Source organism: Heptranchias perlo, chromosome 26, assembly GCF_035084215.1.
Source record: "Heptranchias perlo isolate sHepPer1 chromosome 26, sHepPer1.hap1, whole genome shotgun sequence".
Taxonomy (NCBI): Eukaryota; Metazoa; Chordata; class Chondrichthyes; order Hexanchiformes; family Hexanchidae; genus Heptranchias; species Heptranchias perlo.
The window spans coordinates 26,316,543-26,341,825 of NC_090350.1; the positions used below are offsets into that span (position 1 = coordinate 26,316,543).

The 25,283-nt window shown below is 41.2% G+C and overlaps 1 protein-coding gene across 1 annotated transcript in view; it reads right to left on the reverse strand.

Moving 5' to 3' along the window:
* fndc5a (fibronectin type III domain containing 5a) overlaps nucleotides 1–25,283 on the reverse strand; it is a 64,307-nt gene that overhangs the window by 21,174 nt on the left and 17,850 nt on the right. Inside the window, exon 2 of the mRNA XM_068006943.1 lies at nucleotides 4,883–4,998. Within this exon, the coding sequence (XP_067863044.1) occupies nucleotides 4,883–4,998 (116 nt within the window). The remainder of the gene's footprint in view (nucleotides 1–4,882; nucleotides 4,999–25,283) is intronic.

Sequence of the window (25,283 nt, forward strand, 5' to 3'; positions counted from 1 at the left end):
GAAAAGAATTTACTCTGAAAATGAAAGATGCCAGAATATTATTCTTTATTTTAGCTCAAAGAACAGCCCTAACTTTCAGCTGTCACTACAGCTTGCTTCATTGCTCGCAGTTATAGCTTTTCCCCCTGCCCTGTTAAATTTTGAGGTTTTTTTTAAGGATTGAGGCTGTTTATGTTGTTCCTATGCAAAACCTTTCAGCATTGTACACAGGGAACACAAGACTCCCGAGATTACAGTTGTGACAGACAGTCATGAATATTCTAAAATGTCAAAGCATAGAACATAAATTTTTACAGCATATCAGTTTAAATATTTGATTTCCATTAGCTTTGAATTGTGTTTAATTTTAATTTCATAGAATATAATTGTTATCATCACCCTCCAGAGGCGATAACAATATAGGAATTGACTGAGATTTATTTGCTCACATCTGTTTCCTGACTGCATAATGCCTGTGTTATGGTAGATAAATAAAATAAGCTCAAGAATAAACAATTAGAGGAGCTGCTGTAGATTTTGGCTTTTAATTATTACCGCCACATTAATATTTAATCATTTAGATTTCCCCTCCAATGCAACTCATTAAAATGAAGGAACTTTGCAGCTTGTTGCCAGATGCAATAATGATATCATCATACCACAGTGCTTCTCAAATCGACACACAAAATGTGATCCAAGAACATAGAGCTGCACCTCTTTATAAATGCAGAGATTGCCACATTATTGGTGAGTGCGTCTTCATGGTATTCTAGCACTTTAGAGGGTGGATTTTATAAGGACAGTGGCTGTCTGGGGGCGATTTGTTTGGAATGCTCTGGACCTCTTCACCAGGAGGACACTGTCAGCGCCCAAACTTCCTGTTAGGCATAATTTACATTGCTCAAGCATGCATTGGTTGCATGTGAGGGCATTTCTATTGGAGCGAGGAGGAGTAAATCCAGATGCTGCCTGGGCCTTAAAGGCAGCAACGATATTAAAGGGGCAGGTAAAATGGAAACCCCATAGGAGATCCAGAAAGATTTGAATTCTACAGGTAATGAGAGCAGGAATTTTATCTTGGCAGCTTCTGATGAATAGTGGTAAGTTTTTACATTCATTCATGCCTGCCAGAAGCTCTGATTTGCATGCCAGTGGTCTTCATACGTAGTTATTGGTGCTGTGTCCTGTGAATGAGCTTGTGCTGTTGTGCCATGGCTGAGATGCCAGGAAGTCTCATTAACTTATGCAGATCAGGGCCCTATTATGTACATAGAATCCTGATGCACAAGTTCCACCCAGTGGAATTCTAAATAGAGCAGCCTAACCAGCACTCTGTGAGGAGATTCAGTAACTCATGGGTACTCCCCTGAAAAGAAGGATTTTTGAGGAACATCGTACCTACATGCAGGCTCTAAGGTCAGTCACTGAGGATGTGTGGTGAATGTCAGGTCTTGAGTCTGATACTCTCATTTTGCAACATCAGGGAAGCTTTTTCTTCATTGCATGCAACAATGCAGCATTTGGCAGCTTCAATGGAATCTTCAGTGGACCCCCACCTAAGAAGCAACCAGAGACCATTTATCCCTCCACCTGCTGACAATAAGGGAGAGAGTAGAGAGCAGCTTCTCAGACCATGGCAACTACGATGCATGTCGCTATCTCTCAGAGCTTTCAGGATCTGGTAGCTGCTACTAGACCAACTGATCAGTGGGGCCACAGATCCAGGGCCCAGTGGAATGGTGATGACTGGAATTGACTTGCCTGATCCTGCTGTTTCTCAGGGCAGCACTGTGTGCCAGGCCTTCCATCAAAATACAGAGGATCTGACTGGCAAGTATTTCAATAAAGTATAGAGTCTGAGGGTGGACTGATTTACTTTCTAATCTGTTAAAAGAAAATTGAGTGATAGATTCAGATGAGTGACTGCACTGAAGAAAAGTTTATTGTGCTAGATCCCACCTTAACGGCAGAGAAGGATGGAACATTTGTGCAGTGCAGCCTACCAATGCTTTACTACCTGACCTGTATTTTACTCCCTCTACCCTCCACTGGCTGCTTGTTCCCTGCCTACTGCATGCAAATGGCACTAAAGGAGGGGAGGGGGGCATTGTGGCCTTGGCACCTGGTGGATTTCCCTCCTGTCCACCTGTGTTACTTCCACTTCCTGGGGCTACCATGGAGAAGGTGGTTGAAGGCCCCAGGAAGTGGCAGCAATGGCCCTGAGGTGCCCCTGTGGAGGGAGAAGGCCCTGTAGTGGCCTTTGCTTCCTCCAGCCTGGCGCCAAATGACTTATCTGTGTAGGCCTCAGTCTCTGCGGAGTCCTTCAAGCCTGCAGGTCCTGGTCTTTGGGGTGCTTCTGCCCCTTAAAATGCATTCCTGCCTCTTGTGGTGCTTCAGTGGCAGCCCTGCTTGCAGCACTGCCAGCAATTCCCTTGGCAGCAGGAATCCTGCCATAAATTGGAACAATCCCTGAGCTACGGAGGTGGCTGGAGCTGGGGCAGATTCGGAGTGGTGCTCTGAGGAGGAGAATCATGGCCTAGAACTACAAAGGATTGGCTAGAGAGGAGGAATTAAAAAGAAAGAGCAGTATAGACAAATTTGGAGTTAGAATAAAGAGGAAAGGTCTTTTACAGCGATATCATAATGTACGTGAGTGTTTTTGCTGGAGGAGAGATGGCTTGAAGGCTTTCGGGAGGTAAGAGAATTTTGGTAAGTTATGCTTTCATTGTGTAAATAAAAAAAAAGCAAAAATCATTTGGACAAAATGTACACACTTATTCAAACAGAAATATATTGCACTGTACATGTTTGCGAAAGAAATAAAAATAAAAGAGTTAAAGGAGTTTTCCAGTGAAAGCCTATAGACATCCTATTTGTGAACCTTCTCATGGTATCTGGCATGACCTAAGAGCAAAAATTAAATTTCTGCTTCTCTGCTGAAATTATTTGAATTTCCAACAGCCATCTCATTCTGTGTGATGAATGCACTATAACAGAAATGTTACAATTATTTCAGGGATTGCGCTGCATGCTAAGTCTGTCACTCCACTGACTGCAGCACTTATTAAAATGTTCTCAGGCGGTTATATTATATCTCAATTCTTCAATTTTCTGCACCTTTTTATTATATTTCATTGCTCTTTCTGTCACCATGCCATCCTCTTACAAATAGGTGAGCAGGATAAAGTGGGGTGTCATCTACTCCATGGCTACTCTTATTGTCACTTCATCATTCAACTTGAGATACACTACGTGCAGCAAGATGGGTCCTGATTTTTTTTCCCCTTGCAATAATAATTCTTGATCATCTCTCGGCCTGCTCATGCACTGGTAAAATTCATCCAGAGAGGATAATGTTATAGGATATCAGTTAAGGCTAGAATTGAAAACCAACTCCTCTGAATGGAGTCCAATTTTACCACATTGTTTGTAATACATTCTAATTTACACGGTTAGTCTTATGTATGGTGGAGCTTATCTCAGTTTCAAAAAGCCCATACTTATCTGTAGTTTGCAAGATTTATAGTTGGAGTACCTTGTGTTATTGGTGTTTCATACACTTCACAATAATACAAAAAATTTCTAAATGAAAGAGAACCTTAAAATTAAAACTAATATTGATAACAAAACAGGTCCATGTCAAACATAGATTCTAAATCAGAGCCGATAATATCATTGCAAATTTTTTTATATTTCACAAAAAGATCAGAACAGTGAAGCTTTGTTCAAAAGTCCTCGTAAAATCTATTGAAGCAGTCTTATTAACATTCATCTTATATTCCAGTTGATAGTATCCAGGTGTGTCCATGCAGCAGGTCCCTCATTCATCAAAAGTGAAATCCTTCTCAGATCTAGCAGACCCTTGGGGGTACCCTGATTCTATTAGGAGTTCTAACCTTCATTGCTGGTGAAGTTCTCTGCCCTTGAGTTTGGGGACTGTCAATTGGTTAACTGAAACTTGAACCTCTAGGTACTTTTGGAGAGAATAATAATATCCATCCTGATCTTAATGACATGGCAGTAATTGAGTACAAATTGTTTTCAGCTAAGTTGATCTCTCCTGTCTAAATATTTTATACAAACAATCTACCTTTGGATGGCAATGATACAGGGGTAAGAAATTTAATGCCATCAAATTTGGTAGCCCAAGAATATTTTCAGTTGGCCAAGGAAGAAGTTCATCTCTTGTATCTGGCTATGTTTTGGAGTTCAGTCGCAACTGTCACACAGCAAAAAAATGGACACATTTCAGAACCATTTTCTATTGTGTATGTATATGATTCAGGGCTGTGCTGGCAAATGTCTGATTTGCTGTCCACCTGGTCAAACTGCCAAATCGCACAATGTTTATACCATGTTGAGACTGCAGCAGACATTCATTGTCATTATGAAGATCTCAACAGAATAAAAGTAGTCAACTTTTAAAATCTGTCAGCTGGACCAATATTCAATAACCTGGAATTACTGAGCTACATTGCATTTTTGCTCCCTGTTACAATACACCAAACAGCATTGCAACCTTATTGAGGCAATGTCTGAAATGGCAATTTTGAACGCACTAGGCACTTTACACAGTCAGTGCCATCTGTACTGATTTAAATCCTCAAAGATATTATACTTGTGATTTTTACTCAGATTGCAATTTTATTTTCTTACAAAATGTTAATGAAATGCTATATACATCACTGGGTTATGTTGCGCTGCAGCACACTCACCATTCAGAGGATTTAATTTATCGTGGTGCACATTTACTGGATTTTATTTTTGAGGTATTATCACATTTCCTCTCTTTCAATCCCTTTGTTTTTTTCAAAGTACAAGATGTTGAGGAACAAATGCAATGCAAGGTGGTGGGGGGGAGAATTAGAATCCAAAAGTACTGATCAAGCAAACACAATAATACCTGCTGTGATATAGCATAACCAATAACAGCATCTCCATCGGGAACCTCCCATGATACCACTGCCGAGTTGGCCTGCAGATGTCGGACTGTGACATTGACGGGAGCTGCTGGTATGTCTATAATTGGAGAAAAGAACCAAATTAAAACAAATCTCTTCACTTACCACTCTTGAAGTCTATTTTAAAAGAATGGTTTCCCACTCAATGATCACCAAAATAGCCTCTTTTTGTTTGAATTCCCACAACCACCATCTAAATTAATTTAAAAAAAATATTCTTACCAAAATGGGGGATAACAGTGGTTGGGAATTAAGTATTTCAAAGTCAGGTACAATATAAGACAAATGCATCATAGACTCCCCTTGCACTCTACCTAGAGTATAACTTAATCCAAGACTTAGAAGAACACCTCTGCTGTTAGAGTGACATTTCCATTTGTCACACTGTCATACTCAAAGTAGAATTGCTAAATCAGTGTCATACCTGAAAGCAGCTTTTGTTGGATTTAGTCTTCCTAAGCAGATTTCATTTATCAAAAGATAAATGTAAAAAATGATATATATTTAAGTTTCTCCCTGACAGTACCAAAACTACCTATAGATTACCATCTGATCAGTAATTCACAAAATAAGTCCTTGTAGACCAAAATGAATTGGTGTTTTCATGACAGTGAGATAGAAAAGTTTCAGACAACTTTCATCTGATTCCAGTAACTTAGCTCAGAATATGCTTTTTGCTTTCAAGAATATATATATGTTTTTAAATCTCTGTGGAGAGGTGGTTCACCAATCAACAAATGGATGGAAATCTATTTCAAGGATATAATACCAATCCCATCTGGTGAATTTGGTCCTGTTTTGCTCTCAGTAAATCCTTACTGAACCTTTGACACACAGATAGAACAGAGCTGTAACTAAACAGCACAATCAAAAGTCCCATTCATCCTTGTATTGGTGAACCATGCACAATTTTCAACTCTCGTATAAATCTTTCATGAAACTATACTTGTGCAAAACACAACAAAAAAACATTATCAATGGCAGAAAAAAACACTAGAATGAATACAATTTCACTTCTCTGAAACCTGGATGTAAATGGATTTTATATTGATACATCCAATATATCCTTAGTAGTAGCCAGCAGACAGGTCAACACCAATTTGCACTAGGTTTGCCATCAGTCCAGTTTTAAACAGGCAGTCTAGAAACTACTAAGTTTGTTTTTTTAAATAAAAAAACATTTTTGCACTTACTTCTAAGTCTTATGATGTAAAGGCATCAGCTTTTGAGCTAAATGAGGATTCTGATACATTTTCATCAGCAAAGCAAATCTCAGAACTCAAGGCAAGATCCCATCCCCTGCCTGGTTTTGGACTTGGTGAAAAGAGGCACTTCTCATTTCCATAAAAATATGTACACACACATCATGCTTCTAATAATAATTTTTTTTTAAATTCTGTTTTTTCATGCCAATGGCAAAATAAACCACCAGAACTAAACTTTTCAGGTCGGACTACAGATTACTGGGTACTATTAAAATGAAAAAGAAAATATTATTAGCCTAAATAAATTATTTATAAAATAATTTGTTCAATATTTCTTTCACGAGAAGTGTCACCTGTTTCTCTGAGGTTTATTTTAAACTGTAATTTTAACCTACCATTTTTCACTTGTCTCCTGGCAAAAATAATATCTTATTGAAAATTGTCAAGGGTTTAAATTGCAGAGCATTAACATAATTAATTGGTTTATGACTTGGATTTAATCAGCTGCTGATGCCTACCACCTTCACTACTGCATTGAAAGTTGTGTTCTTACAATTATGTAAATTAAATTAAATTTTAACTGCATCTGAATTAGCCCTGAAGTAATGTTGGATTATTTTTTCAGTTCCCTACAGAATATATAAACACTTCATGAATATTAATTTCGCAATTTAAACCACACATTTCACCGCTGCTTTGTATTTCATTCTCTAGGTCTCGATGAGAGTTGCATCTCGATGGCTACTTACTTTATTCCCTAATGGTCCCAGGGAATCATTTTGATGTATCTCAGCAATGGATTACTCTGGAATCATTGAAAATATGGCAATAAAACTGTCTCAATTCCACCTGATGTTCTTTTAAATGTCAGCTCATTTGACGAAGGAGAAAGCCTCCGAAAGCTTGTGATTTCAAATAAAGCTGTTGGACTATAACCTGGTGTTGTAAGACTCCTTACATTAGCTCATTTTAAATTAGTACTGTATTTTTGTTCTTTTTAAATAGTTTACTCCAAAAGAAACCCATATCAGAACTGAAATAGTCCAGGATGCAAACTGGACCAACTCTGAACTTCTTGCCTATCTTAGCAATTTGATTGGTATTCGGTCCTAATATTAATGATTCCATCCTACAACAATTGTCCTATTCCATATAAATGTTGTTTCACGCATCTGTGACCTTTACTTTATACCTCAGTGGTTAATTGAGGCTCTGATGATACTGATTATAAAGTGGCCCTAAACTGATGAAATACAATAGGTGTGGTATCTTCTCTCATGGTATTCCCTAAAATCTGAGCAATGGTGGATGTGTCAGATTACATTGCTTACTACGTCAGTCACAAATGTAACTGCCCAAATTCAAAATTTTCTTTAAAAAAATACCTAAGTACAATGAAAGTGAAATGAATTTCTCATAAGAGTGGTCTTGGGATAACTTTCTCTATTATTTATTTTTGTGGGGAAAGCCCCATCCTCCATTTGACAGCAGCAAAGAGCAATGTGGTTCAGAATAGAACTCTGCTACATGGGAGGTTGTCCATGGGCTCGATTTTACATGAAAATTGCGGGGGTGGGGGGGGCTGCAAAAATTGCAGAAATGCAGAGCTGGTTCGGAAGCCGGCTCCAACCCGCCGACTTCCGAGTTCCCCACGGATGCACCTGTGTGCGCGCGGGGGTCCCGAATCCGGAAGTCCCGCCGGCAATTAAAGCTGGCGGGATGATAGTTAAAGAGCCAAATGTACCTCATTGAGGTACTTAAGGCACTTTATTTGTGACATATTAGATAGTTAGAACAATTTTTAACTTTCCTGGGCGGCTTTCCCACAGCTTCTGATTCACGCCTGGTGAAACCAGACGTGAAGGGCCGGATCAGGCAAAAAAGAAATGAAATAAATTAAATAAAAAACCACTGCACTAAGTTAAAACACAAAATAAACCTACCTTTCCACCCTGCTCTGATGTCTAATATCTCCCTCTCCGATCTCCCCCTCTTCACCCCGCCTCTTCCCCCCGATCTCCCCCTCTTCACACCCCCGCAATGTCCCCCCGATCTCCCCTTCTTCTCCCCCTGATCTTCCCCTCTACCCCCCCTGATTTTCCCCTCTTTCCCCCCCCCCCGTTCTTCCGTTCCAGTGTAAAGGGTGAAGAGGGGGACAAATTCCTGAAATGTGTTCAAGAGAACTTTATCGAACAGTGTTGTTTCCAGCCCAACCAGGAAAGAAACAGTACTGCATCCAGTTCTGGGGAATGAAGTGGGACAGGTGGAGCACGTTTCAGTGTGGGAGCATTGGGGAACAGTGATCATAATATCATTAAGTTTAGAATAGTTATGGAAAAGGACAAATGTGAAAATGCTTAAGCGGAGGAGGGCAAATTTCAGTGAGTTAAAAAGGGACCTTGCCCAGTTGGATTGGAATCAAAAATTGGTAGGCAAAACAGTAATTGAACAATGGAAGGCTCTAAATGAATACATCGCATCCATCTTCAATAGAGAAGAGGATGCTGGTATTGTAGCAGTAAAGGAGGAGGTAGTAGCGATATTAGATAAGATAAAAATACATAAAGAGGAGGTACTTAAAAGATTGGCAGTACTCAAAGTAGAAAAGTCACCCGGTCCAGATGGGATGCATCCTAGGTTACTGAGGGAAGTAAGGGTGGAAATTGAGGAGGCTCTGGTCACAATCTTCCAATCCCCCTTAGATATGGGGATGGTGCTGGGGGATTGGAGGATTACACCAATGTTACACCACTGTTCAAAAAAAGGGAGAGGGATAAACCCAGCAATTACAGGCCAGTCAGCCTAACATCAATGATGGGAACACTTTTAGAGACAATAATCTGGGACAAAAATCAGGGACAAAATTAATTGGCACCAGAGACTGGAGATGTGGTGCTCCCAGGGGTCAGTATTAGGACCACTGCTCTTTTAGATATATATTAATGACCTGGACTTGGGTATAAAGAGTATAATTTCAAAGTTTGCAGATTGCATGAAACTCAGAAATGTAGTAAACAAGTGGAGGATGGTAACAGACTTCAAGAGGACATAGACAGACTGGTGAAATGGGCAGGCACATGACAAATGAAATTTCACGCACAGAAGTGTGAAGTGATGCATTTTGGTAGGAATACTGAAGAGGGGAAATATAAACAAAATGGTACAATTTTAAAGGGGGTGCAGGAACAGAGAGAACTGGGGGTGCACATATGCAAATCTTTGAAGGTGGCAGGACAAGATGAGAAGGCTGTTAAAAAAGTGTATAGGATCCTGGGCTTTATTAATAGAGACCTAGAGTACAAAAGCAAGGAAGTTATGCTAAACCTTTACAAAACACTGGTTAGGCCTCAGCTGGAGTATTGTGTTCAGTTCTGGGCACCACACTTTAGGATGTCAAGGCCTTAGAGAGGGTGCAGAAGAGATTTACTAGAATGGTGCTAGGGATGAAGGACTTCAGTTACGTGGCAAGATTGGAGAAGATGGGGTTGTTCTCCTTAGAACAGAGAAGGTTAAGGGGGGATTTGATAGAGGTGTTCAAAACCATGAACGGCTTTGACAGAGTAAATAAGGAGAAACTGTTTCCAGTGGCAGAAGGGTTGGTAACCAGAGGACATCGATTTAAGGTGATCGGCAAAAGAGCCAGAAGCGACATGAGGAAACAATTTTTTACGCAGCGAGTTGTAATGATCTGGAATGCACTGCCTAAAAGGGTGATGGAAGCAGATTCAATAGTAACTTTCAAAAGGGAATTGGATTAATACTTGAAGGGAAAAAAATTACATGGCTATGGGGAAAGAGCAGGGGAATGGGACTAATTGGATAGCTCTTTCAAAGTGCTGGCACAGGCATGATGGGCCGAATGGCCTCATCCTGTGCTGTACCTACTATGATACTATGAGGTGTTACCATGGAATATATGAACCACAAAAACCCATCGAGTTTAATGCATTCTCAATATCTATTTAACCTCTATGCCAGAACTTCTGCCTATTGATGAATGCTCATGTCTTGCAGTGGTGTGACAGCTCATTGCCTGTTGAAATTCCCATTAGATGACCACCTAATGTTATGACAGGTAATAATGACAGGTCAGCATTGTCATTTAACATTGACATTCTCATTAGAGCACCACCTAGTGGCACATCAGGTAATAGCTACTTGTAAGTGTTGACATTTTAACATTGGAATAGATTGGTGGATAAGTCAGTGGGAAGTGGTTTGGTCTATTATGTATGCTTTGTTTAGGTTTGTAGTTATCTTGTAGTTATACTGTATTTATCACAAACAAAGGATGTTGTGGTGACTCAATAATAGTAGAATAAAAAAACATTTTCCAAGTATTTTGCAATTTTTCAAGTGTCGTACTATATAATTTTTCAATACACCCTGAGATTTTTCAAGTGCCCTATCACTTTACCAACTACTGTCCAATTTTATGTCATTTTTCAAATGCTCTCCAGTCCCTGCCATTTTTCAATCCCTTTCATGCTTATCATGTCTTCACATCTATGCATTTTCAAAACATCCTGTGATCCATTCAGTTTCCTGCCATTTTCCAGGTGCCCAATCAATTTTTAACCACCTCTTTTTTAAAAATACAGGTACCCTGTGCTGTAGCACATTTTTGGAATGATAAATACACACATGGATGTTCATCAGGATTTGAGTTGCTACTTGACCACTGATCACCAGTGGTGATACTAAATGGTAGAGTCATTAAAAGCCAATCGATCTTATAGTTGGGAGACAGAATGGTGGGAAAAAAAGCTCATGTGCAATAACTGGTATTTATGTTGAAGTTATTCTTGATAATAGTAGAGCACTATAAATTGCTTGTGAAGAACCAACCCTGATACTTTTTGATATGACAGCAACAGCTGAAGAAGAATACAAAGGGTCGAGAGAAGTACTTTTCTAACAGAATTTACTGACCGAAGTTGATTTATCTAGCTCTTACTGAAAGGCATTACTTAAAAGAAGATTTAGGCTCCGCAGAATAGTCATGATTGACTAACATGAGGAATCCCAGAGTAAATTACAATCTCAATCTGTAATTTCACCTGCATTGTCATTAGCCATGAAGATGGCAGTTGCTATTAATTTTTATGCTACAAACTCCTCCTATGCACTTTTTGGGGTCTTGGAGGGATTATATCAGTCAACTATATTGCATTTCATTCAGCTGGTCACAGCTGCCTTGCTCAGGATGGTGCATTGTTCCCAAGAACCAAACAGCTACAATTGGAATTCCAATGATCATTTTATGCCATTGATATATTTCCAAGGATATCCTGTGTTGTTGACCATGGCTTCATATTTGATTCCTTTATTTTTTCTGATTCCTCCATACCCAAACTCTTGCTACAGATGAGATACTTCAAGGGGTTAGCTTGCAGAGACTATGGCTACTATTCATGATATTGATTATTATCGACGTTCAAAGCTACATAACATCTATAAGGTTGTTTACATTGCCAGTGCAGACTGGTTCTTCGTTAGACAATGAAATGCTTTGTCATAAAACAGGTGGTGCTAAAACATGGCTGATAGTCATCCTGAGTCATGTGATATATTTCGTTCCTCAAACAATCCAGCTATGGTCACAAAACAGTCAATCACTTCCCTAATTAGTCATCATAACCTTTCCCACTATAGATACAATCAATCATACAGATCTAGTCAAACAGTTATCAAACCTTACACATGTTGATGTGTCTGATGTTTTGACAGATCAACTGATACTTTTCAATGTGCCCCTGAGAAAGTCTGCAAAATATTCTCCCCACGCAACACTGCTATTTAGTGAGACATCATTGTAGCTATTCCCAGAGAGGCATATTATCTACACAAGCTGATGAGCTATGACAATCTAGTGATAGAGGTTAAGGGCCCACTGCAGCCACACCTGGGCAATTTAATCCAGCCACACTTCACCCGACAGTAAAAAGGAATAAATCCCTGGTAACCATGTAACGTAAATTGTTTTAAAAATTTTGTTTGAGTGGTAAGGACCATACTGCTTTAACACCAATGAGGACCCTGCATAAATTAAAAGAGATGCAATGCAACAGAAAGGTCTCTGAGATGAAACTGCAAGGACTGTACATGATGGTGCATCGAAGAGCTGGCCACCCAATGTAAATCATTCAAATCACCAGGAGGACCTTCCAATTCAATTCTGAAGGACATGGACAAAATAGTAATAAGAACAAAAAAAGTTTAACAAAAAGTTAATTTTTACATTTTTCTTGTCTGTTGGCTGAGTCCTTGTCTTCTCTGCTTTGTATCCCATCCTGACAGCAACACCTCAATACAACTCTTTACTGTTTGTTGTCCAGCTGCAAATGGAAGGAGTCAGAACTGTTAAGTAGCATAGGATTTGTGAGAGGCATGAGGCCTTTAGTGACACTTGAAGCAGTGTCAGGAATCTCTTTAGTTAGGGGATTTTACAGGAGTTTTAACAGGCTTTTGACTCAGGTGGAGTTCCATTTTCAGGCTGATCATGGAGCACATATACTCATTTTTTTGCTAAAACCAGCTTACGTGATTATGTGCAAATATCGGTAATTATTACCAACATGGGTGAGACCTGATCAGAGTTCATTCTGAATTTCTGCCATGTTGGTCCGAACAGCAATTGCACAATAATGTCTAAATTCTCTAATTCCTGTGGCTTCAATGGTTTCTTGGGGAATGCAGAATCAACTGATGTCCTCTGTGATAATGTGTAATTCTTTTCTCTGATCCACCTGATGGTAATGCTTAAGCTTCCCTGAGGACATTTCAAGGGCTCATTCCTTCTCTTACTCTGTGGTTGGCACATTTATCTCAGCAAATGCTAACTACCCTGCAAGTTATCCCTAAGTGGCAGTGGATTATGTGCTGTTCATCATCCCTACCCTCACTGTGGCTGTCTGGAGTCTGTGCTATGAGTAACACTCTAAAAGGTCCTTCATGTGAACTGAGAGCATGCTACATTTATTATGAAATTAAAGCAAAAAATTAAAGCTTTATTAGGGGATTGTGAATATGGGAGAACAATATTTATGTGAGAGGCTATTTAACAGATTAAAATGAACAATGTGCTTTGCTGTACATAGAAGAGTGATTAGAATTTTCTTAATGCAAATGCCTTTAAACTTGCAGAATGGGCATGTAATTGGCAAATGAATTTCAACATAGGTAAGTGTGAGGTGGTACATTCTGTTAGAAAGAATAAGGAGGCCACATATTCCTTGCAAAATAAGAGTCTAAATGGAGTAAAGGAGCAGAGGGAGCTGGGGTACAGATACACAAATAACTAAAAGTAGCGACGCAGGTTAATAAGGCCATAAAAAAAGAAAACAAAGCAGTGGGGTTCATTTCTAGAGGGACAGAATTGAAAAGCAGAGAAGTTATGTTAAACTTGTATAGAACCTTGGTTAGACCACACTTTGAGTACTGTGAACAGTTCTGGTCTCCATATTATAAAAAGGATATAGAGGTACTGGAGAAAGTGCAAAAAAGATTTACTGGGATGATACCAAAAGTGAGAGATTATACCTATCAGGAAAGATTGAACAGGCTGGGGCTCCTTTCTCTAGAAAAGAGAAGACCGAGAGGTGACCGGATAGAGGTCTTTATGATTATGAAAGGGTTTGATAGGGTAGACGTAGAGAAGATGTTTCCATTTGCAGGGGAGACCAGAACTAAAGGCCATAAATATAAGATAGTCACTAATAAAACCAATAGGGAATTCAGGAGAAACTTCTTTATCAAGAGAGTGGTTAAAATGTGGAACTCACTATCATAAGGAGTAGTTGAGGTGACTAGCATAGATGCATTTAAGGGGAAGTTAGATAAACATATGAGCAAAGAATAGAAAGATATGCTGATAAGGTTAGATGAAGTAGGAAGGGAGGAGGCTCGTGTGGAGCATAAGCACCAGCATAGACCTGCTGGGCTGAATGGCCTGTTTCTGTGCTGTACATTCTATGTAGTTCTATGCAAAAATTTACAAAAATCTGCAGTTTCTTCATGTTTCTATCCTCATTTGCACACTATACCTCCCTCTATGGGCTCCAATAGTTCAGCCACCTTCTCTTCGCAAGGATTACTGGCCTCTAGGTTTGTAATTTCCCTTTCCTGGATTCAATACTATCATTGGAACTCATCACTGAAGTGTATCCAATCATTTCCATCTCAATTATTTATGGATATTTACTGTAGTGGTTGTTTCTTTCCAGGCTGCACAATGTCCACAAAGGTTTGGTCAGGCATTTTGGAGTTTAAAATGATTTATGTTATTTTTCTTCTTTGCCCATTGGCAAATCTATATCTGCTTCTCGAAACCAAAATTTCCTAATTTTTCTTTGTCAGACAACATTTTACTGATGAAACCTATCAGTAGAAACAAGAATAGACTTGTCCACAGAACTAATTTATAAGCTCATTAATTTGCATTTTTTCAACTTAGATAAGATTTTCAACTTATCTAAGACTTGGACAATAATATTTGCTGCTGGTATATATGTGGCTAGACTGAAAGTGGAACACAATGTATTAGTATTTACTGTCTGAAAAAAAACTCTACCATCTACAAGGCACAAGTCAGGAGTGTGATGGAATACTCTCCACTTGCCTGGATGAGTGCAGCTCCAACAACACTCAAGAAGCTCAACACCATCGAGGACAAAGCAGCCCGCTTGATTGACACCCCATCCACCACCCTAAATATTCACTCCCTTCACCACCAGCGCACAGTGGCTGCAGTGTGTACCATCCACAGAATGCACTGCAGCAACTCTCCAAGGCTTCTTTGACAGCACCTCCCAAACCCGCGACCTCTACCACCTAGAAGGACAAGAGCAGCAGGCACATGGGAACAACACCACCTGCACGTTCCCCTCCAAGTCACACACCATCCCGACTTGGAAATATATCGCCGTTCCTTCATCGTCGCTGGGTCAAATCCTGGAACTCCCTTCCTAACAGCACTGTGGGAGAACCTTCACCACATGGACTGCAGCGGTTCAAGAAGGCGGTTCAAGAAGGCGGCTCACCACCACCTTCTCAAGGGCAATTAGGGATGGGCAATAAAAGCTGGCCTTGCCAGCGACGCCCACATCCCATGAACGAATAAAAAAAAACGTAGGGTAAAATCTAGCCCCATGTTTCCACACAAACTGCTACATTAACAAATTCCTTCCTAGCTGCCAAATGTCTTGTTATTTACTATATAATCTCCTATTCACCATCAAAATATAAGCAATCAACTTCAACATCTCCCAGTGTGCAGTTTCTTTCCACTTGTCAGATTTATATTTTTCTCACTTTAGTACAGTCTCCTTTAGGTAGGAAAGCAGTCTGATGATGGCTGTGATGCTCTCCAGCACTAGTGCAGTCATTAGCTGACAGGAATCACACTTGAAGGAAGGTGAAGCTGATATTTCCATTTTCTTTTCTTCTGAAGTGTCTATCTAATAGTATAGCTGCTAGTTGCCAGAACTTAACTGCAGTGGGCTGGCAGATGGGAGTGATGAGCAGCTTTGGAATTTCATGTCATTCCTATCTGGATGTAAAGGAAGCACAAATGTGCTACACTGCTCAGTGGATCTTTTTATTGAACAAAAACAGACAAACACAAAACACAAAAGGATTACATACAATCTTTAGCAAAGAGAATAAATAATTCTACCAGAGAGAGAACAAATCTTAGCATTGAAATCCGACAGCTAAATGCAATCATTATAACAAGATTCAGAAGCAATATCTTTCCTCATCAACAGATGCATCGTTCTGCTTTTTGAAGAAAAGGGAGAGAGGGAGAATAAATCACCAGAGGTCAAATCACTATTGGTCTGAGGCAATGTGATGGGGTGGGGTTGAAACAAAGCAAAGAAGAATCATCAGGGACCACTGACCTCAATTGTCAAACAGGAAAGTGGCTCATTTTTCATATTTGATTTGCACTTTATATGCAAACAATGCACTATTTAAACTGTCTTATCAATTTAATATTACAGTGTTCACTGGATCTCATGCATTAGGAGCCTCATATTCTCTATCCCTCATATAAACCCTTTATAAGACAAAAAAAAATCTTCATTTACACTTGAATTAGTTTTACTCAGATCATAGGTCATTTCATGTTCAGAAAATGCAGGGAAATGCTTTAAAAAGCAAGAGTACACAAAGGAGTTATAGAACTCTCCTTCACTGCGTTCACTGGGTACATTTACACAACTGTAGCATTAGTGAGAAGCAATTTTGCTTGTGGTGTAAATGAAGCCTGAATCTGGTGTTAGTGCCCAACCAGACATGGGAATGAAGTGGAGTGAGACTCCATGCAGGAGTCGGGCAGACCATCACACCCGGTTTACACTCTAAGTCAACAGATGCATCGTTCTGCTTTTTAAAGAAAAGGGGGAGAGGGAGAATAAATCAGCAGAGGTCAAATCGCTACTGGTCTGAAGCAATGGGAAGGAATGTTACATGAAATTATCTATGTTGAGTAAAACTAATTCAAATGTGAATGAAGATTGACTGTGAAAGAGTTTTTGGATCCAACCCTCTGGCACAGTGGAGGCAAGGATGTACCCATCAGTTTCCCAGTGTTTCTAGCCAGTAGCACCAACGAGAAAAGCATGAACAAGGCTCAGAAAATTAGATGAGTAGATCTTAGCCTAATGGTTTTACCTGAATTTTAACTCCCGTGATATTCTGGTCATTTTGCCACCATGAAGGTGTCAGGAGAATATGGTGAAATCCACTATTTACCATGATTAGGGGGTTAATCATTACATTTGGACATGCAAACCTGTATATGGCAATGAATAGAGACACAGGTTTTAGTTCATGAAGAACTCGATCTGCTTATGGAAACTGCCATCAAGCTGTGAACACCAGAGCAAGTGTTGGGGGAAAAGTTTGAACTGTTACACATCACTAACAGTTTTTTTTTGCTTGCTAACAGGGAAGGTGCAAATATATTCATGATTTACTTGATCTTCACATGGCATTGATTTCACACAATTGAAGATGGTGTAGAAACACCGGAGGGAACCAGCAGAGTTCAAGGGGTGATCAGAGAATGATGTAATTTACGGAGCTAGTCAAAGAGGAGTATTTTAGTGAACATAGCACCACTGTTGTAACATTAAATGTTTGGAGGAATATAAGCAGCAATAGGAGTGTGTGATGGCCTGGTAGGTTTGAAGCCATAGAGAAGGAACTTTCAGCCCTTGTTATTACCTGAGGCAAGGTGACTATTGGGTGTGATAGTGCCTAAAATTTAGCTTAATATTGGCTTCTTCAATTCTGTCACAATTCATGGAAGGGAAGGTAAAGCTAACTTCACACACAGCAAATTTTTCCAGCTCAGCTTGTTACAGTAAACTGCTGGTTCGTCTGAAAGGAAGGGCCAAGTCACTTAATTAAATACAAACATCTGTGTGATTTGTTCAAATATGTTTGATTAGCAACCTCTTTTGAGTTTAAATTGTTGAAGCCCTGTTCACTATTTCGATGTATTTTTCAGCCTGTACTTTTCAAATTAATAAGCTTGGTTAGGACCCTTTGGTCTGCCTGGAGCCTTTGAAGAGAATTAGATCAGCCAAACAACTTCTGTGGTTGGCGAGGAAAGGATTTGAGAGTCTCAATGTAAAAACAGTAATTATAGCATAATTTTAGAAAGAACTCTTTATTTTTTTCTAATATACAGGAAGTTCAAAGTTCAACAACTACTGTAAAGAGTGTTTTGTTACTGCTGTCATTCTATTACTGTTTAATAAATTTGTTGGGCAGTTAAAGCCTAAAACAGCATTATTCGGTCACCTTCCCATGACAATGAAGATTCAGTGGAGATAATTGATAGAGTTAGTAGCTGAAGTAATGTCCTCTGTTTGTTTCTCTAGGAATGCTTTGATATCTTACCAAGGTATGAGGCTAAATAAAAACACTCTGCAGGACATAGGGAATTACTACAACTACGCTATTACAACTTGCATTTATATAGCGCCTTTAACATAGTAAAACAAGCGTTATCAAATGAAATTTAACACTGAGCCACATAATGAGAAATTAGGACAGGTGACCAAAAACTTGGTCGAAGAGATAGGTTTTAAGGAGCATCGTAAAGGAGGAGAGGTTGAGGCAGAGAGATTTAGGGTGGGAAGTCCAGAGCTTAGGGCTTAGGCAGATGAAGGCACAGCCGCCAATAGTGGAGCGATTAAAATCGGGAATGCGTAAGAGGACAGAATTGGAGGAGGGGAGAGATCTCAGAGGATTGTAGGGCTGGAGGAGGTTACAGAGATAGGGAGAGGTGAGGCCATGGAGGGATTTGAAAACAAGGATGAGAATTTTAAAATCGAGGCGTTGCTGGACTGAGAGCCAATGAAGGTCAGCGAGCACAGGGGTGATGAGTGAACGGGACTTGGTACGAGTTATGATACGGGCAGCAGAGTTTTGGATGAGCTGAAGTTTACGGAGGGTGCAAGGTGGGAGGCCGGCCAAGAGAGAAATTAGGGCTTATCTACGCAGTAGTCTGAAACACATAAAGAATAAAGGAAAATTAGAAGTAGGGCAATAGTTAGAGAGGATGGATGGATCAAGGGCAGGTTTTGATGATAATTATGATTATTATAAGGGGAGAGGAATGGTGTCTTTGGAAATAGAATCATTAAAAATGTCAGGTACCATGGAGCCCAAGTTGTAGTTAATGATAAGAAGTGGAGTTGGAATGCAATCAAGGGAACAGGATTGGTCTCATGGAAGAGATGAGTTTGGAAAGAGTGAGGGGCTGGATGGCAGAGAAACTGCAAAATAAAGACGACTGAAGTTTGGGAGACTGGGAGGATGTTGGAGCAGAGGGCAAGATGAAGAGGAGGGAGCAGCAGAAACTGTTGAACTTTATCTTAGAGATGAAGAAATCCTTAAGTTCCTTGCACTTGCTGTCCGAATATTTCTGAAATATCTGCTACCTTTCTTTTATGGTCCACTTCCAGCACTTTACTGGATAAATTCAGGTTAATGATACTCGTGAAACTATGCAGACAAACATGGCTGACGTCCCTTGGATATCCATATATGGCAGTGTAAGTTAACTGTCATACGCATATCTGGTTGATAATCAACAGTTGTATATTGTAAACAATTTTACAACACCAAGTTATAGTCCAGCAATTTTATTTTAAATTCACAAGCTTTCGGAGGCTTCCTCCTTCCTCAGGTGAACGTTGTTAGAAATGAAATCCTCGAAATGAAATCACATTTATAAATCACAGAACAATGCTTGGTGATTACAGACAGTTTTTTCAACTGCCCGTTGCCAAGGCAATCAGTGTGCAGACAGACAGGTGTTACCTGCAAGGTCTCCGAATATACAAATCACCAAAAAAAAACAAACAAACAAAAAAAAAACAGAGATAGAGAGGTAGAAACATAGAAAAGACAGCAACTGACCCGTTATATTAAAAACAGATAACATTTGTTCGCTGGTGGGGTAACGTGTAGCGTGACATGAACCCAAGATCCCGGTTGAGGCCGTCCTCATGGGTGCAGAACTTGGCTATCAATTTCTGCTCGACGATTTTGCGTTGTCGTGTGTCTCGAAGGCCGCCTTGGAGTACGCTTACCCGAAGGTCGGTGGCTGAATGTCCTTGACTGCTGAAGTGTTCCCCGACTGGGAGGGAACCCTCCTGTTTGGTGATTGTTGCGCGGTGTCCGTTCATCCGTTGTCGCAGCGTCTGCATGGTCTCGCCAATGTACCATGCTCTGGGGCATCCTTTCCTGCAACGTATGAGGTAGACAACGTTGGCCGAGTCACAGGAGTATGAACCATGCACCTGGTGGGTGGTGTCCTCTCGTGTGATGGTGGTATCTGTGTCGATGATCTGGCATGTCTTGCAGAGGTTACCGTGGCAGGGTTGTGTGGTGTCGTGGACGCTGTTCTCTTGAAAGCTAGGTAATTTGATGCGAACGATGGTCTGTTTGAGGTTGGGTGGCTGTTTAAAGGCGAGTAGTGGAGGTGTGGGGATGGCCATAGCGAGGTGTTCGTCGTCATTGATGACATGTTGAAGGCTGCGGAGAACATGGCGTAGTTTCTCCGCTCCGGGGAAGTACTGGACGACAAAGGGTACTCTGTTGGTTGCGTCCCGTGTTAGTCTCCTGAGGAGGTCTATACGATTTTTCGCTGTGGCCCGTCGGAACTGTCGATCGATGAGTCGAGCGTCATATCCCGTTCTTACTAGGGCGTCTTTCAGCGTCTGTAGGTGTCCATCGCGTTCCTCCTCATCTGAGCAGACCCTGTGTATTCGCAGGGCCTGTCCATAGGGGATGGCCTCTTTGACGTGGTTAGGGTGGAAGCTGGAAAAGTGGAGCATCGTGAGGTTGTCCGTGGGCTTGCGGTAGAGTGAGGTGCTGAGGTGCCCGTCTTTGATGGAGATTCGTGTGTCCAAGAAAGAAACTGATTCTGAGGAGTAGTCCATGGTGAGCTTGATGGTGGGATGGAACTTGTTGATGTTATCGTGTAGTCTCTTTAGTGATTCCTCGCCGTGGGTCCATTGAAAGAAAATGTCGTCGATGTATCTGGTGTATAGTGTTGGTTGGAGGTCCTGTGCAGTGAAGAAGTCCTGCTCGAACTTGTGCATGAAAATGTTGGCGTATTGGGGTGCGAATTTGGTCCCCATGGCTGTTCCGTGTGTTTGGGTAAAGAACTGGTTATTGAAGGTGAAGACATTGTGATCCAGGATGAAGTGGATGAGTTGTAGGATGGCGTCTGGAGATTGGCTGTTGTTGGTGTTGAGTATTGATGCTGTCGCAGCGATGCCATCATCGTGGGGGATACTGGTGTAGAGTGCCGAGACGTCCATCGTGGTGAGAAGTGTTCCTGGTTCAACTGGTCCGTGGGTACTGAGTTTTTGTAGGAAGTCTGTAGTGTCGCGACAGAAGCTGGGGGTTCCCTGTACGATGGGTTTCAGGATGCCCTCGATGTATCCAGAGAGGTTCTCACACAGGGTTCTGTTGCCTGATACGATAGGACGTCCGGGTGTGTTGGCTTTGTGTATCTTTGGGAGGAATCACTAAATAGACTACACGATAACATCAACAAGTTCCATCCCACCATCAAGCTCACCATGGACTACTCCTCAGAATCAGTTTCTTTCTTGGACACACGAATCTCCATCAAAGACGGGCACCTCAGCACCTCACTCTACCGCAAGCCCACGGACAACCTCACGATGCTCCACTTTTCCAGCTTCCACCCTAACCACATCAAAGAGGCCATCCCCTATGGACAGGCCCTGCGAATACACAGGGTCTGCTCAGATGAGGAGGAACGCGATGGACACCTACAGACGCTGAAAGACGCCCTAGTAAGAATGGGATATGACGCTCGACTCATCGATCGACAGTTCCGACGGGCCACAGCGAAAAATCGTATAGACCTCCTCAGGAGACTAACACGGGACGCAACCAACAGAGTACCCTTTGTCGTCCAGTACTTCCCCGGAGCGGAGAAACTACGCCATGTTCTCCGCAGCCTTCAACATGTCATCAATGACGACGAACACCTCGCTATGGCCATCCCCACACCTCCACTACTCGCCTTTAAACAGCCACCCAACCTCAAACAGACCATCGTTCGCATCAAATTACCTAGCTTTCAAGAGAACAGCGTCCACGACACCACACAACCCTGCCACGGTAACCTCTGCAAGACATGCCAGATCATCGACACAGATACCACCATCACACGAGAGGACACCACCCACCAGGTGCATGGTTCATACTCCTGTGACTCGGCCAACGTTGTCTACCTCATACGTTGCAGGAAAGGATGCCCCAGAGCATGGTACATTGGCGAGACCATGCAGACGCTGCGACAACGGATGAACGGACACCGCGCAACAATCACCAAACAGGAGGGTTCCCTCCCAGTCGGGGAACACTTCAGCAGTCAAGGACATTCAGCCACCGACCTTCGGGTAAGCGTACTCCAAGGCGGCCTTCGAGACACACGACAACGCAAAATCGTCGAGCAGAAATTGATAGCCAAGTTCTGCACCCATGAGGACGGCCTCAACCGGGATCTTGGGTTCATGTCACGCTACACGTTACCCCACCAGCGAACAAATGTTATCTGTTTTTAATATAACGGGTCAGTTGCTGTCTTTTCTATGTTTCTACCTCTCTATCTCTGTTTTTTTTTTGTTTGTTTGTTTTTTTTTGGTGATTTGTATATTCGGAGACCTTGCAGGTAACACCTGTCTGTCTGCACACTGATTGCCTTGGCAACGGGCAGTTGAAAAAACTGTCTGTAATCACCAAGCATTGTTCTGTGATTTATAAATGTGATTTCATTTCGAGGATTTCATTTCTAACAACGTTCACCTGAGGAAGGAGGAAGCCTCCGAAAGCTTGTGAATTTAAAATAAAATTGCTGGACTATAACTTGGTGTTGTAAAATTGTTTACAATTTTCAACCCCAGTCCATCACTGGCATCTCCACATCAACAGTTGTATGGCAGTCAGTTATCTTACACTGCCATACATGAGTATGACTGGGTTATCGTACACTGCCATTTTGACAGCCAAACCCGCGGCCTCTACCACTAGAAGGACAAGGGCAGCAGGCACATGGGAACAAGTCACACACCATCCCGACTTGGAAATATATCGCTGTTCCTTCATCGTCGCTGGGTCAAAATCCTGGAACTCCCTTCTTCACAGTACTGTGAGAGAACCTTCACCACACGGACTGCAGTGGTTCAAGAAGGCGGCTCACCACCACCTTCTCAAGGGCAATTAAGGATGGGCAATAAATGCTGGCCTTGCCAGCGACACCCACATCCCATGAACGAATAAAAAAAATGAGTTTTACTGATGATTATCTTATATAAGACTATAAGACTACCACACCTGTGCATCAGAGAATTGGGGCTACAGCTTTATCTCTGACCTCTGCTCCTACAAATACCACCTTTAAAATATATAATTTTAGGAATAATGGAAACAGTCACGGGCAATGTTTGTTGAATATAAGAAAATAAAGGAAGCTGAAAGCATGGTTCAGGTGTGCAATGAATTTTGAGTAATAAATGTGCTAAAACACCAGTAGTCATATTGAAAGGAGAGTTAGATTGCAGATGGAAATTAGGGAGGGGGCAAATGTTAATCGATAAGTTAATAGCTAAATATGTCATGCTTCAGAGAAATTGAAATTCATATAGCAGCAAATTGAGGCGTTTTGGAAGAATGCCAATACTTCTGGGAGGAGAAGGAAAGAAATGTTAAGGAGGAAATTATATAATGAGACATCAATGAAGAATCTGGAATGGGATTTAGAGTTAAGGCTTCAAGAAGTAGAGGTGTTACAGGAATAATGAACAAAGAAATGAGGCAAGGAGTTATAGGAGTACACAGAATGCAAGTTTTTGAATAAAAGGGAATCAAGGCGAATTAAGCTGGTTAATACAAGATGAGTAATTATGTTGTGTGGGTACATAGATGTGTGGATGGAGGGGTATTTGTAGGGAGCAGGAGGTGTAGTTAATTGTGTAGTTTAGCTGTTAAAGGAATTGAGGTAGGATCAGTCTAAGAGAGAATACAAGGTCTAAGATAGGTTTACAGTGCATGTGTGTGAAGGCACAAAGCGTGGTAAATAAGGTTGGTGAGCTGCAGGCGCAAATAGCCACATAGGAATATGATGTAGTGGCGATAACGGAGACTTGGCTCAAAAAGGGGCAGGATTGGGTACTAAATATTCCTGGATACAAGGTGCTCAGGAAAGATAGGAAAGGAAAAAAGGAGGGTGGGTGAGTGGCAGTATTGATTAAGGAGAATATTGTGTTGGCCAGGGGCTGAAGTAACCTGAGATTCCGAGCAACCATAACCGGTGACCTCCGGTCAACAATTGAGTGCTGGAGAGAGAGGATTTCCTTGAGGGGTCAAGGACAGAATCTATTTGGTTAGAGTTAAGAAACAATAGAGGTGCCATTACACCACTGGTTGTATTCTATAGGCCACCAATTAGTGGGTAGGATATAGAGGAGCAAATATGCAGGGAAATTACAGAGAGATGCAAGAACTATAGAGTAGTAATAATGGGGGACTTCAACTATCCTAATATAGACTGGGATAGTAATAGTATAAAGGGCAAAGAGGGGGAGGAATTTCTGAAGTGTGTTCAGCAGAACTTTCTTAATCAATATGTTTCCGGCCCAACATTGCAGGATCTGGTTCTGGGGAATGCGGTGGGTCAAGTGGAGCAAGTGTCAGTGGGGGAACATTTAAGGAACAGTGATCATAGTATCATAATGTTTAGATTAGCTATGGAGAAGGACAAGGAGCAATCTAGAGTAAAAATACTTAATTGTAGGAGGGCCAATTTCAGTGGGGTTGAGAACGGATCTGCCCCGGGTAAATTGGAATCAAAGATTGGCAGGCAAAACTGTAATCTAACAATGGGCGGCCTTTAAAGAGGAGATGGTTCGAGTATAGTCTAGGTACATTCCCACGAGGGGGAAAGGTAGGGCAACCAAAGCTAGAGCTCCCTAGATGATGAAAGAGATAAAGAGTAAAATGAAGCAGAAAAAGGGGGCGTATGACAGATGTCATGTTGATAATACAAGTGAGAACCAGGCTGAATATAGAAAGTACAGAGGAGAAGTGAAAAAGGAAATAAGGGAGGCAAAGAGAGAGTATGAGAATAGACTGGCGGCTAACATAAAAGGGAATCTAAAAGTCTTCTATAGGCATATAAATAGTAAACAAGTAGTAAGTGGAGGGATGGGGCCGATTAGGGACCTAAAAGGAGATCTATGCATGGAGGCAGAGGGCATGGCTGAGGTACTAAATGAGTACTTTTCATCTGTCTTTACCAAGGAAGAAGATGCTGCCAAAATCACAGTAAAATAGGCGTTGTTGAGATACTGGATGAGCTAAAAATTGATAAAAAGGAGGAGTTACTAGAAAGGTTGGCTGTACTTAAAGTAGATAAGTCACCCGGTCTGGATGGGATGCATCCTAGGTTGCTGAGGGAAGAAAGAGTGCACATTGCAGAGATGCTGGCCATAATCTTCCAATCCTCCTTAGATATGGGGGTGGTGCCAGAGGACTGGAGAATTGCAAATGTTATACCCTTGTTCAAAAAAACAGT